The following is a 13860-nucleotide window of genomic DNA, read 5'->3' on the forward strand; positions in this document are numbered from 1 at the left end:
CTCGAGTCCAGAGCACTCACACATTGAGTAGCAACATTAAGATCTTTGCCCAACAAGGCCTGGGTCATCTATCATCTACTCTGCTGCTTTAAAATACGCTCCCTGCAGTGGCACGCACAGACATTTGGATGGAAAAGGGCACCTGCTGCACACCGGTGGGGCCCGCACCACTAGTATGCTGAAAGCAGGTGTGTTTAAAGTGCGACCTGGGGCCAAAAGCAGCCTAATGCCGGGCCAGGCTGCCAGCCTTTCAAAATATTTCCACCCTTAACAAACGTCCAGTGAGGGAAACTGAAGCTTCCCCAGCTTTTTCATCTGCCTCTGATTCTGCTTTGATGCTGCAGTGGCAAATGAAATGAAAATGATGAAGTACCACAGTGTGTTTCCTGTTCCTGTGCAGAAATGCATCTGGTTAGAAAATAAGAGTCCTCCAAAGAGGTCTGTTTGAGGGGAGCACTGCAGATCTGCTTGCAACGGTTCTAACACGCTCTGATCATTGGAATGACTCACTATTTTCAAATGATAATTGATGATTATTTTTTAATAATATAGGTAGAGGGTTTACAGTGAAACCAGGCTGGGGTCAAATGACATAGGTGTAGCATGTAATGAATGAGTCCAAGCTTCCTTATTGGCCTTGGTGGTTTTGATAATCAACCTGCACTTTAACATGGTTATTATTTCTATTTGAGAATATAAGAAAGATTCACAGGAGACAAAGTGTGTTAAAGTTTAAAGAAAGCGGTTTTAATGCCTACTTTGATGTTGATTTTATATAAATAAATATCTGTTATAATCTTCTGGTGATTCATTGGTGAGTGCACATGTGGCCTTAAGCAACAAATAAAATGCTAGTATGAATATATTCGATGTTAACTTCATTCCCACTTTAATATTTGTTCCTCTGAGTTTTTGTCTGTCCTGCAGGTTCACTAGATGAAACTTTTACGATCCTTGCTTTTCATCACTTTAATCAAATGTGGCATGCAGATACAATTTATTGACAATGACTGGAAGTTGCGATCCTTTACCTTGACTGTCAAAAAAAATATCAGCAACTAATTGCTGAGACCTGTGGAGAGGAACTCCTCCACATCGCCACCGAGTGGAAAGCAAGTGGCAAACTAACCATTCTAGGCACCGATGGTGTGTGGAATATGCTGGCAACTGCCTGGAGACACCTGACTGTGCTCTCTCTCTTTATCATGACAAATGGGAATGTTTGACTGGATTATTTTGTTGTGACGTGTTCTTGTTGCATACAGGATGGCAGGCGTCCATGCTGAGCCTTTATTTTAAGATGACCTGGTTGACGCTTGATAAGCCTGAGTCTCTTTTAATCACATCGTTCTCTGTGTGGTTCTGTGTTTAAAAAGAACAACACAATTAAACAGTGGTGTCTGAAACGCACACTGCCTGATTACTTATTCATTGGAATGAAGGCAAACTTTCAATCACGATAAATCTACATTAATGAATTTCAAAATGTGAGATTGATTCGTTTTTTGAAAAATCTATTGACAGCCCTAATATAATGGACAACCTGTCCAGAGTGGGCCCTGGTCCCTGTGATGGTTATGTTAACTGGCTTCACTGAATTCATTGCAATTTCCAAACAAAGGCATACTTCATTACTTGCATGCATACTGCATGTTTTAATTTGGTATAATGTTTTCTGCTGAAATTGAGTCAGTTACTGGTCTAAGTCCTGTAATATTGCATCTACTGTCTATATGGACGGATAGGATGCATGCATTTAATTCTTCCTGCAAAGTATCTTACTAGCTTCCCCTCTTCTTATTATAGACCCAATATATGTGTATATATATATATATGTATGTATGTATACATATATGTATATATGTACATATATAGGTGTATGTATGTGTATATATATACTGTACATATATGTGTATATGTACATATATATGAATATGTATATACTCCTATACATATATATATAATGTCTAAAACCCAGTGTTATTTTAAGTTGGGGCTTATTAGATAGGTATTAGAATGTGTTTGTGTTTTTATTATTTTAATATTTTGTCAATAAACACGACGTTTTACCTTTTGGAGTCATGTGCTTTTATTTTGGAAATGTCAATCAGGATGTATAGCGGTCTGAATGGTAACTTCATACATTTTTGACGTGTACAGCGGTGGCAACCGACACCGGTAAAACGCGGCAGCGTCAAAGTGGTAGAATTGTGTACAAAATAAAGCGTAAGCAGTACAATACTAGAGTCGAGACACTTGACAAAATCACTTGTTTCTAGTTTACAACTGTTGATCACAAACACGTGCACTAAACTTAAGCCTTCAGAAATGAATATGATGTTGACATGTTTATTTTTAAATGACTGAGGACGTGACTTATTCTGAAAACTGTGACCGGATGTACTAAGCTCGTGTACTTTGACTCTCTTGCCCCGTGTCTCAGTTTAGCTAACATGGCTTAGCCTGTTGTGGAAACAGGGACAGGGACAGGGACAGGGAGACCGACTTTAGACACGTCTTCAGACACGTCTTCAGCTCTGGGACGTGATATGGAAAGATAACGCCACATACCGGAAGTCTGGAGAACGTCTTCCTGACTGACAACAAATACAGCTTAGAGGGAGAGGGGGGAGAGAGAGGGAGAGAGGGAGAGAGGGAGGGTGAGCGAGCTTAGACCAGTGTGGATCCACAATTACAATCACAACATGGACCCGGCAGCAGTGGCGTGTCGGACGGGTGCCCCTCGCCGCCGAGTGTAGCTCTCCGTCCAGTCGCAGCGGAATCTTATTTTTCGTCGTTGTTTTCATGGGACACGGACAGACTGTCTCGGACTTCCCCGCCGCCTTGTCTCCGTTGTACCGCCGTGACAACACTCGCGTTGGCTAACGTTGCGTGTCCTCGTAGCTCCTCGTGTTTTATGGACTTCTTCCAGTCCTGTTTTTCGCCTTGTTGTCGGTGGGAGCTGCTTTGACGGACGCGGCAGCTTTGACGGACGCGGCAGCTTTGACGGACGCGGCAGTCATGTTCGCCGTGCGCATCGTCACCGCGGACTACTATCTGGCAAAGCCCGTTAAAGACCTGGATGTGTGCTACTCTGATTTCAGGCAGAGCGACGTGAACAAAGTGCCGGTGGTGCGGATATTTGGAGCGACACCCGCAGGTGAGTCAACTGCTCGCTTTATTCCCGTGTGTGTGTGTGTGTGTGTTGTTGTCATTGTCATTATTATTATTATTGTTGTTATTATTGTTGAGAATCATTTACTCCCAGCTGGGTGGCAGTTGTCGCCTCTGCCGCACCGCGCGCGCGGCGTGCTTGGGCAGCGCCTGCTGTTCGATTACTCGACTCGCACACTGTGTTCGACACGGTACAGAGGCCGCTTCATGCACCGCTGTTGCTCTGCAGCAGCGGCAGAACCCCCCCTCCGCTCTCCCCCGCTCTCCCTCCTCCTCGCGCCGCACGGATCGCCTTTTGTTTTCGCTCCCACGCTCCATCAGGACACGACGTGCACCTCTGCCCCGCCACATGTGGCATTTACGGGCAGCTCGGACTTTTCATGTCTGCGCTGATAAGCAACATGTGGTGAATAGAGAGACACGGTTAGCGCCTCTTTCATCTGTCCTCCACTTCAGTTAAACACGACGAAGGCAAACTTTGGTCTGATCGTAGTAACTGTTGACATTTCAGCAGACAAAAACATCAAATCGGCATTTTAATCGATTATCAAATAGATTCTCTGTTCTGGTTTTATTCTCTCTGAGAACAAACAAGACAAGACATTTGAAGACGTTGTGATGTTGAGGTTTGGCAAACACCGATTCACCATTTTTTTGTATTTGATGAATAAAATAACTCATTGATTTATTGAAAACCAATCAAGAAATGAATATATGACACAAAACTCACTCCCCGCTGTAAGGATTGAGGTTCATTTCTGGGTAAAAACGTCACGTCAGGACAGTGCAGGAGAAAAATGAGGGCGTAATGGATCAATAAAAATGCATGAACATGTGAAATTTGCTGCTGCACATATATTAACTGCACAAAAAGAGAGGATAAGGCTCATCGACATGGATGACTCCCTCCCCTTTGCACACCCCTGCTCTCTATAATAAAACCAGTACAGCTGAGCAGTCAGAGTACCTAATCCCAATGCTGCAAAACAACAGAATCACTTCCTGTACAATGGCACAGCATTCACATCCCAGGCAAATCCCCTACAATACATTATACTCAGTCGTATACCACTTCTAATAATTGTAGCTGCTGTTATTGTTTTTATTCAAATTTCAAGTCTGTTTCTTTCTCATAAAAATGACAAAAGAACCGCTGATGGATTTACCACCAAAGACGGCCGCTTCACTGACTCCTCTGTAGAGACTGTGTGAGGCCTGACTCTTCACCTCTGACCTCTTCAGCAGATCAGTTCTGATTCTGGAGTCTGCAGTGTTTTCTGTCATGTTCTGGAGGAGGAGGAGGAGGAGGAGGAGGAGGAGTGACAGACAGACAGACACTGGATTGCTTTTTCTTTTGACATCGTTCACTGAGTGTTGTGCACTCACAGCATCGTCTGCATGTGACGCTTGTGTTCAGATGTCTGATTATCATGTCCTCACCTCCAGAGACAGTGAGGTGGCCGAGGTTACAGGTTACTGCTCTCAGAACCTCCCTCAGCAGAGAGACCCAAGCTAATGTAATGCTTCTCTCTCTCAGCAGGGGGTTGGATGGAATGTTGAAATGATGATAGTGGGCACGACATGTGACGTGTGAGCAAAGCTTTTAACATGAGGGTATTTTACCACTAGAGGGGCAACAATCATATTACAGGCGTTGTCTGTCATTAGCACTGTGCCACTGTGTCTGGTGTTGTTTCACTCAACAACAGCTCTCATTTGAAGCACGTGAGACAAAATCCTCCAGCCCTCGCAGATATGTGATATAATGTAATAACATATCAATAACATATGATAACATATCAATAACATATGACTGTTGAGACAGAGGTCCAGTAGTGTCTTCAGTCGATGACAGAACCCAGTATTAACCCAACAATTAAATAAGGCTGTAAATCCTTAAGCAGCCACACGTTGGGTCATTTTCTTCCCCCTTTCTGAGTTGACAGCACCAATCACCAATTGTTGGCTGAGCTTTGGTTTACACTAGGTGGCGTTAGCTTACGTGATTCCTCTAGTTAGTGGTATTTCTGAGATATTTCATTCTTGTGAGATATAGTTTATACACAGCATACTACATGTCCAGCTCATGTTTCCTGCTGACTGAATGGAAACTGAAATTTAAGGATGTACTTGTAATGCACTGAAGGAAACCCTGAGCAGGTTGTGATTCGCTGGGCTGTTGCTAGGTAGATGTTTTGACATGAACATGGCTCTACAGTGCAAGTGTAAATAGACATGTGTTGTTGCATTGTTATACATTTAACAAGTCGTTAAATATCTTAAAAAAATATCTGCTCAACATAGGCGTCTTACTTACTGAATAAAGCAAAAGAAGAGTCGCCACAGCAACCTAAACATCACATGATCCATTATTTCAATCTAGTGTGTCATAATATAATAATGTTTCTGCAGCACGTCTGTGTGTGCATGGGCTATAGTGCTATAGTATACTGACTACAGTACACCACTGCTGTGCACAAGTGCACAATCAAGAAGGTCTGACCTCACTTGGCCTCGGCACCACTTTCATAGTACCTGCTACCAAGTACTTTTAGGTTCCAAGCGTGCAGAGTAGGTGTACGTGACGTCGCCAGACTGCCGGCCACTGAGCGCCGTCACAGTTATACTTAATACTTAACAATCATATAAACGTGGATTCATCTAAAAATGTCTAAAATCTCAATATTTAAGAGAGGAATCTCTTAGCGATCACAAACGCTGCCGCTGTAGTGGAAAAGGGCCATAATACATATACAATACAACATCAGAGTAATCCAAGTATTCAGAATACTCCGATTGCGTAATCAAATGGAATACATTACAAAAGCTATCTTTAGATCTGAAGTGTAAAGTGCAGTTCAGTGGTCATCTGTGTAAATACTCACCATTTTCAGACTATGTACAATAAGTATTTACTGTTTAGAAGTAAGTAGTAGACGTTTCTTACTCAACCTGTTTTCTCCAAATTCAGCAAACGTGATCGATCACAGTAAATGAATGATTGCTGAGTTGAACTCTTTAAATACCAGGACCAGGACCAGGAAGGCCTGACCTACATGTCGATGTCAGTGATTGCCCTGGCTACGTCTTGCTACCGAGACTCTAGTGTGATGTGAAAATGGTCTACAACAGCAGAGAAGACAATAGGAGACGGCTTTTTATGTTCTATCAACTTCAATAATTGGATATTTGAATGGATGGTAGTGAGACTCGGAATGGCTCTTGCCATGCTGACAGCCAGCACTGTGAGGTTACAGTGCTCGCCACTACACCACCGTGTGACTAATACATCTGAGAATTCTTTAACTCATTATTAACATCCCTAATGTTTGGACTGCTAACTGCATCTGATTGGTTAACACGTGGCATTGAAACATATTTCATTGTCCCATTTAGGTGTTAAAAGCTTGAAGTGTGTGTCCACAAACGCTGTAGCTGGTCTTGTTGTTCTGTTGTGTTTGTGCTCAGTGCTGTTTCATGTTCTCTCTCCTCTTTCTCCATTTCTTTATCACTTGTGGAGAACTCTTTTCAAAAATCAAATGACGCTATCACCTGAAACAGAATGAAGCCTGTTGAGTTCTTTTTCTTGTTTCTTGTTTTTATTGTTGTGAAAATAACTGCACTTATTTTTGTAATTATCTGTGGTTAAGACAGAACAATGTTCCAGAGCAGCAAACGGGGAACTTTTCCCCACATTACTGAGGATTGCTGTGGAGGAGGCTCCAACCCTTTGAGCTTTGAAAGCATTGATCTCCACACTTGAGGCCCCTAAGTCCCTCGTGACCACAGGAGGCGTACTGTTGTAGGTCTTTGCTTGGACGTGTGTATTCGAGTGCTTGTTGGGTGAGTGTGAGAGAGCAGAGAAGAAGGAACTGCATGACCAATTGACCTGAATGAGGGGGCCAAGAAAAGGAGGGAGGAATGAGTAACCTGAAGATTATTGTTCGTCTCTTCCTCAGTTTCTCGAGTTCAGTTATTGTCCACTAACAACTGCTGTATTCACCTCGAATTACTTTACAACTGAGAGAGATGTGCAATTGTTGATGTGGTGTCTGGAGACACGATTATCATTCTTTTGTCCTAATTTTCCAGTTTGGTTTCTGACGATTTGATTGAGTGATATATTTAATAGCTGCAGGAAAGACAATGGAAGACAGTTGTACTTCCGTCTGAAGAATGGAAGACAGTTGTACTTCCGTCTGAAGTAAATAACTACAGACCTGTCTCTCTTCTTCCTTTTCTCTCCAAAACTCTGGAGCGCGCTATCTTTAATCAACTCTCCTCCTACCTTCACCGGAACAACCTTCTTGATCCTCTTCAGTCTGGTTTTAAAGCAGGTCACTCGACCGAAACTGCACTTCTTGCTGTCACTGAGCAACTCCACACTGCCAGGGCTGCCTCTCTCTCCTCTGTGCTCATCCTCCTGGACCTTTCTGCAGCGTTTGACACAGTTAACCACCAGATCCTGACTTCCTCCCTTCAAGAACTAGGTGTCTCAGGCTCTGCACTTACCCTTCTCTCGTCCTATCTTCAAAACCGAACATACAGAGTAACCTGGAGAGGATCCGTGTCGGAACCCTGTCCTCTAGCTACTGGGGTCCCTCAGGGTTCTGTCTTGGGCCCTCTCCTCTTCTCTCTATACACCAACTCTCTTGGTTCGGTTATTCGCTCTCATGGTTTTTCCTATCACAGCTACGCCGATGACACCCAACTCATTCTCTCTTTTCCCAGCTCCGACACACAGGTAGCAGAACGGATCACCGCTTGTCTGACTGACATCTCTCAGTGGATGTCTGACCATCACCTGAAACTCAATCTCGACAAGACTGAATTTCTTTTTCTCCCAGGAAAGGGCTCTCCCACCACAGATCTAACCATCACCCTCGACAACTCTGTGGTAACTCCTTCTCACACTGCAAGGAACCTGGGTGTGACACTTGACGACCATCTCTCCCTCACTGCCAACATTGCTGCAACAGCTAGATCTTGCAGATACATGTTGCACAACATCCGAAGGATTCGGCCTCTTCTAACCCAGAAGGCGGCACAGGTTCTGGTCCAGGCTCTTGTCATCTCACGCTTGGATTACTGCAACTCCCTCCTGGCTGGTCTTCCTGCATGCGCCATACGACCTCTGCAACTCATCCAGAATGCAGCAGCTCGACTGGTCTTCAATTTACCAAAATTCTCCCACACTACACCGCTCCTCCGCTCCCTTCACTGGCTTCCTGTAGCTGCTCGCATCCGCTTCAAGACTCTAGTGCTTGCGTTCCATGCTACAAACGGATCCGGTCCAGCCTACATCCAGGACATGATCAAAACCTACACCCCAGCCCGCCCACTCCGCTCTGCATCGACAAACCGGCTTGCTGCTCCCTCACTGAGAGGATCACAGAGGCACTCGCAGAACTCGAGACTGTTCACTGTCCTAGCTCCCAAATGGTGGAACGATCTCCCCATAGACATCCGGACAGCTGAAAGCCTCCACATCTTCCGACGCCGACTAAAAACACATTTGTTCCGACTCTACCTCGACTAAGACGACAAAAAAAAAAAAAAAAAAAAATATATATATATATTGCACTTATGACTAGCACTTCATAGTTTGTTCTACTTGAAGCTCTTACTTACTTCTAGCTCTTATTTGTACCCAAATGTTTAAATGCACTTTTGTAAGTCGCTTTGGATAAAAGCGTCTGCTAAATGACATGTAATGTAATGTAATGTAATGTAATAGAAAAAGACCCTCATTACTCGTCATTGTGTGAGGTTTTTGGCCAGAGATTGAGGCCCAGCTTCTTCTTGTCAAGGCTTCTTAGAAGTTCAGTCAGAAGAAAGGCTTGGTTTGTAATATTTTTAGTGTCGACACTGAGCTCCAGCTTAAATGAAAATCAATGATGGCGCTTTTCCATGATACATTTCTGGCAGTGCTCGGCACTACTCGCCATTTTATACACGACACACACACACCACCTAGTGACCAACAAAGCGCTTCTTTTCAGTGTACTGAACCATTAGAATCGGTTAAATCAGTTAATTAAAAAGATTAGTTCAGTATTTCCTGCATGACTGGAGCACAGCAGACTCAATCTGACACGGTCACTGAACTAAAATATGGTGGAACGGGTTGTGATTCAGCTCACTGGGTCTTGGAAGTGCTGTCACTAAGTACACCAGACTCCTCTGTTCATTATTGAGAAGATTAACGCGTGTTTTCTGGTTTTTGAAGTCTTTTTAACAGCGATGGTGTTTGGTTTGATTCTTGTGCCGGACGTCACGCTCATGACTCTTCCAGTGATGACACTGTCTGACCAATCAGTAGCCGGCAGTCTTGTCACATTTTAGTATGGGCTCAGCTCGCTTGGGGAAAATGATTTGTGTTTCCATGCTATTGTCCCTGTCATTTAAAATCTGATATTGAGAATTCAACCCAAGACAAGAATGTCAATCACAAATTGAAATGTTTATTGCACTCGAAGGCAGCGACGAGGCTGCGTTTGGGGTGAGAAACTCTGAGAGGAAAATAGGATTGTTTATGTGTGATGCAGCTCATGAAATAAAATGCAGTAGAATGGTTGTCATTTAGAAATGACATCACGTGTGGTTGTGAATCGAGATCCCGATTTGTTTTAACAAAACTACTAACTGAAATTATATCTACTCTATTCAACTAATTCATTAATGGCAGGGAAAAAGTATTTCTTGTGCAGATTAATAAAACTTGTCACTTAAAATAAGCATAAAAAGTGTATTGTATCATAATCAATAGCACAACGTAGTATCCAAACAAATTACAATATCATACTGAAATACTGCAGTGTTGCATGTTCCCCCTAAATTATAAAATGGTTCATAATAATCACATTTGTGCCCATGTGCCCACGATGATTGTCTCACCAATGAGAATTTGGACTGAGCAAGAGCACATGTCCCAGCAAGTCAAGTGGAAGACTACAGTAGTAGAGGATTTCTAAAAATAAGCCGCAGTGCTTTTCATGGCCTTTGGCACAGGCTGCCTGCACAGCCGACATGTTTACCAGTGTGTGAGAGAGAGTGTGGACCACAGTGAGCTCCATGTTGTCATATTGCAGGGCCGAGATTGTGAACGATATAATCATTCGATTCACTTGTATTTGTATAGCGCCAAATCATAACATACATTATCTCAAGGCACTGTGCATGGACAACATGGAGAGCAGAGAAACCCAACACTTCACACAATGAGCAAACACTAGGCATCAGTGGAGAGAAAACAGTCCCTTTGTTTTAACAGAAGAAGAAAGCTCTGTGTGCAGCATCTGCCTCGACCGGTTGGGGTGAAAGGACAAGAGGGAGATGAGGTAGAGACCGAAGATAGAACTACAATGTCATTTATATATGAAGACAACTTAGCTTAGCGTTCTTATATGATTTGCCACATTTGTAGTCGAGCTGTGATTCGCACACTTGCTTTCAAACTTTGCATTTGACTTTTTTCACACTGTGGATGTCTTTGACATGGATGTTATTAGACGACTCAACATTATATCTAAAAATCTATCTAACTCCTGTGGGTTGGGCTAATCCAAAATAGTGAAAACAAGGGGTGTTCTCTGAAGACACGCTGTTACCTGTGAAAACACCCCCATTATCACTTGGTACATTCCTCCAGATAACCAATCGTTAGAAGAGCTGATTCTGTGCTGTGCAGAATTTTAAACCTGGATTGGAAAACCAGGTTGACAATATTGTGCTTTTCCAAAAAGGCCAATAATTGACTGTGAGTGATCTTCTCAAGGATTTTAGAAATAAAAGGCAATCTGTAATTAGTCGAGGACGGCAACATTTGGACGACCAGGTCCTGTAAAAAGGACAGAGTCCCAGGTCCATTAAGAACTGTGTCTTTGACACAATTACGTATATCTGAGAAACTTCACAGTTGTCTGATAATGATACCAGCAGTTTCTCCTTTTTCTCTATGGCACTCACATCTGATAGCAGGAGTGGTGTCATTCATCCACGTCTCAGACCATTGTTCACATGGAGTTAATATAGCAGCAATCATAGGGTCAGTGTTCAGTGAAAGCTCTGGACTCACTAACATCAAGAAATCCTTTAAGAATCCTTTAAGAAAAAGTTATGTTTGCTAGCGATCTAGCTTAAACCACAGTGTTGGCTGTCCACGGAGACATGTCCCAGCTGGGTGTCCACAGGGTCCAGGGAGTGAAGAGCAACAAAGAAGCAAGGCACAACTCCAAACTCTAATCACCCACAGCAGTGGCAGTGACCGATGGCAGGCCACACACACTGGTGCATGTGTGAAAGGAATATAAGAGTATAATCAGTGCACATCTGGACTATCAAACACTGGACAACGCCTGGGTCCACAGATCTGTTGTCCCAGTGGACACACTTTCAGATTCATAGTCTCTTGGGGCAGGGGGTGGCCATTGTCCCGCCCCCTCCCATTCTCCTGACTGACCTTTGACCCCAGCATACACACACATAACATCACATAACACATAACACATGCCTCTTGTTCTGGTCAGTCCTGACCATATCTATTATGCATCAGTATCAACCAGAACCAGAACCAGAAGATAGGAAGTTATTTTGTGGTGTTTGATGTGAAGTGCAGTGTGCGACAGGGACCTGCTGACTGAGGACCTCTGTTGGCCAGTGTCTGTACAGTCACGTCATCTGGTAGCACCTCCTCTTTTTCCAGAGCAGGTTCCTGTAACGTATTCTGTGTGGTCTGAAAAAAGCGTGAGACCTGTGTTGGCACGTGGTGTCGGGTCATTTCAGTTCCTCCACTCTTCCCCTCTCTCTCCTCTGGCACTATTGTCTCCTCAGAGACGGAGATGAGGGGGGCCCTGTTTTCTCCACTACATCAGTGAGAGCGGGGGGACTTCCCACTCTGAGCTGCTGCTGCTGCTGCTGCTGCTGCTGCTGCTGCTGCTGCTGAAAAGAGAGAAACATTTGGCAGGCTGAGGAAAGCTTGGATCGCTCCATGAGGGGAGGGGAGCGCTTTGAACCAGCCACGCTGTGCCATACAGCATAGATGTTAATGAGGCCTCTGTGTGTCCACATTTGTGTGCACACAGACAAAGACACTGATTAAGTAATACAGTCCAGTAGCAGGACTGTATTACATTGGAGTTATACGACGGCGTATTAAGTAACCAATGGAGCAGTTGAGTTCTAAAATAGTCATTACTGTCTTATTCTTCTTCATGTGGCTTATTCAACTTAAAGGACACTATTATACATGCAGTGTGATTGACTGGATGTCTTGTAGAGTCAGACAGATTTGCCCTGCACAGACGGAGTCTGTCCTACTTGACCTGTTGTTTGTTTGTAAGTTTTGATTTTTGAATTTGACTTGACTTTTGACTTATTTTATTATTTATTATTTTATCTTAGTTTAATGTGAGGCCACCAGACAAGACGGGGGAGGGGGCCAACCTCCATGACACAGGAACAACCCTAACCCCTCCCACAGCATGGAAGACCGTTTTCAGCCTCTAAGTAACATCATTTATTAGTTGTTAATGTATTTAGTGTTACACGTGTCTGTATTGTTCCAGTGAGTGATGGCGTTAACTTTACCCTTAGACAATCAAACATCAACTCAAACTGTTCTTGATGTGTTTTGCCAAACCTCCACTCACTAACTCACTAACATTGACTATTAAATTACACAACTGTTGGGGTTTTTGGTCACTGCTGTACAGTCTCATGTTGACATGGATTTAAACACTAGTTTTGTCAGTACTAATTAATGTCAGTCACTTTTCAAATTTCAATACAACATAAAATCCCCCGTAGGTTGTTTTGTTTTGAACATAGATTTACTGACAGAGTCAGGTTGCTACGTTCCTACAGCTGTGCCAAACACGCTTTTACTTGTGCAGGCCGTGGTCCAGCAGTCATCAGTCTTTCTGCCTTAGTGTTTTGGGCTGCAGTGGGAATGGAACTATTGTAATCAGATTAGTATTAGGGCAGGCCCATTATACAGGACACAGGAGGGAAATTCTCTAAAAATAGTACTCTCTGTGTGTGTGTGTGTGTGTGTGTGTGCGCTTGTTATTTTTCAACTAAGATATTTTGCTATATGTGCCCAGCCATGGAGGGGCTGAGGGGCATTTTGAGTTATTACACATTCTGAAAGTGTGATAGTGTGACTAAGCTTTCCATCAATGTCTAACACATGGAAAATATGAATGAATATCAGAAAGTATTTGAATGTAAGCACTCCTCAAACTGCTTTAGGGAGAATTTTAGCCTCAAAGATTTACACCTTCTGGGAGCCGAGTGACAGTATCATCACATTTACTCAGTCCAATCTGATAGAAACTATTGTAGTAGTTTGAACAATGGTTATCAATAGCAGGTCTAGGGACCCCAAGGGGTCTATGAAGAGGTTCCAGGGGGTTCCCAGAGAAACATAGAATGAAATATGAAGAACAAGAAAGGAAATATACTTAAGAGATAGAAGGATCAAATATAGATACATATTTATAATATCAAATAAACACATAAATACATTTTAGTGGCTCTGTGGTTCTGTTACTGAATGATCTGATGATGTGCTAACTCTCATAGTTGCTAAATCATTAGCGTCACAGGCTAATGAGAGAGCGTCAGGTCATGAGAATAAATGGACGTACAGTAGTTACCTCTAAGATGACGACATGACACTGCGAT

The 13860-nt window shown here is 43.2% G+C and overlaps 1 protein-coding gene across 5 annotated transcripts in view; it reads left to right on the forward strand.

The window, feature by feature from the left end:
* Positions 1-2422: 2422 nt before the first annotated feature.
* The window catches only part of rev3l (REV3 like, DNA directed polymerase zeta catalytic subunit), a 48926-nt gene continuing 37488 nt past the window's right edge, over positions 2423-13860 (forward strand). For all 5 annotated transcript variants that reach the window (XR_006362109.1, XR_006362110.1, XM_044048837.1 and 2 more), the window contains exon 1: positions 2423-3160. Coding sequence is in view for 3 of the 5 variants with exons in the window: in XM_044048837.1 (XP_043904772.1) it covers positions 3022-3160 (139 nt within the window). In the remaining 2 variants the exon portion in view is untranslated. The remainder of the gene's footprint in view (positions 3161-13860) is intronic.

The sequence above is a fragment of the Solea senegalensis genome, linkage group LG17, assembly GCF_019176455.1.
Source record: "Solea senegalensis isolate Sse05_10M linkage group LG17, IFAPA_SoseM_1, whole genome shotgun sequence".
Classification (NCBI taxonomy): domain Eukaryota; kingdom Metazoa; phylum Chordata; class Actinopteri; order Pleuronectiformes; family Soleidae; genus Solea; species Solea senegalensis.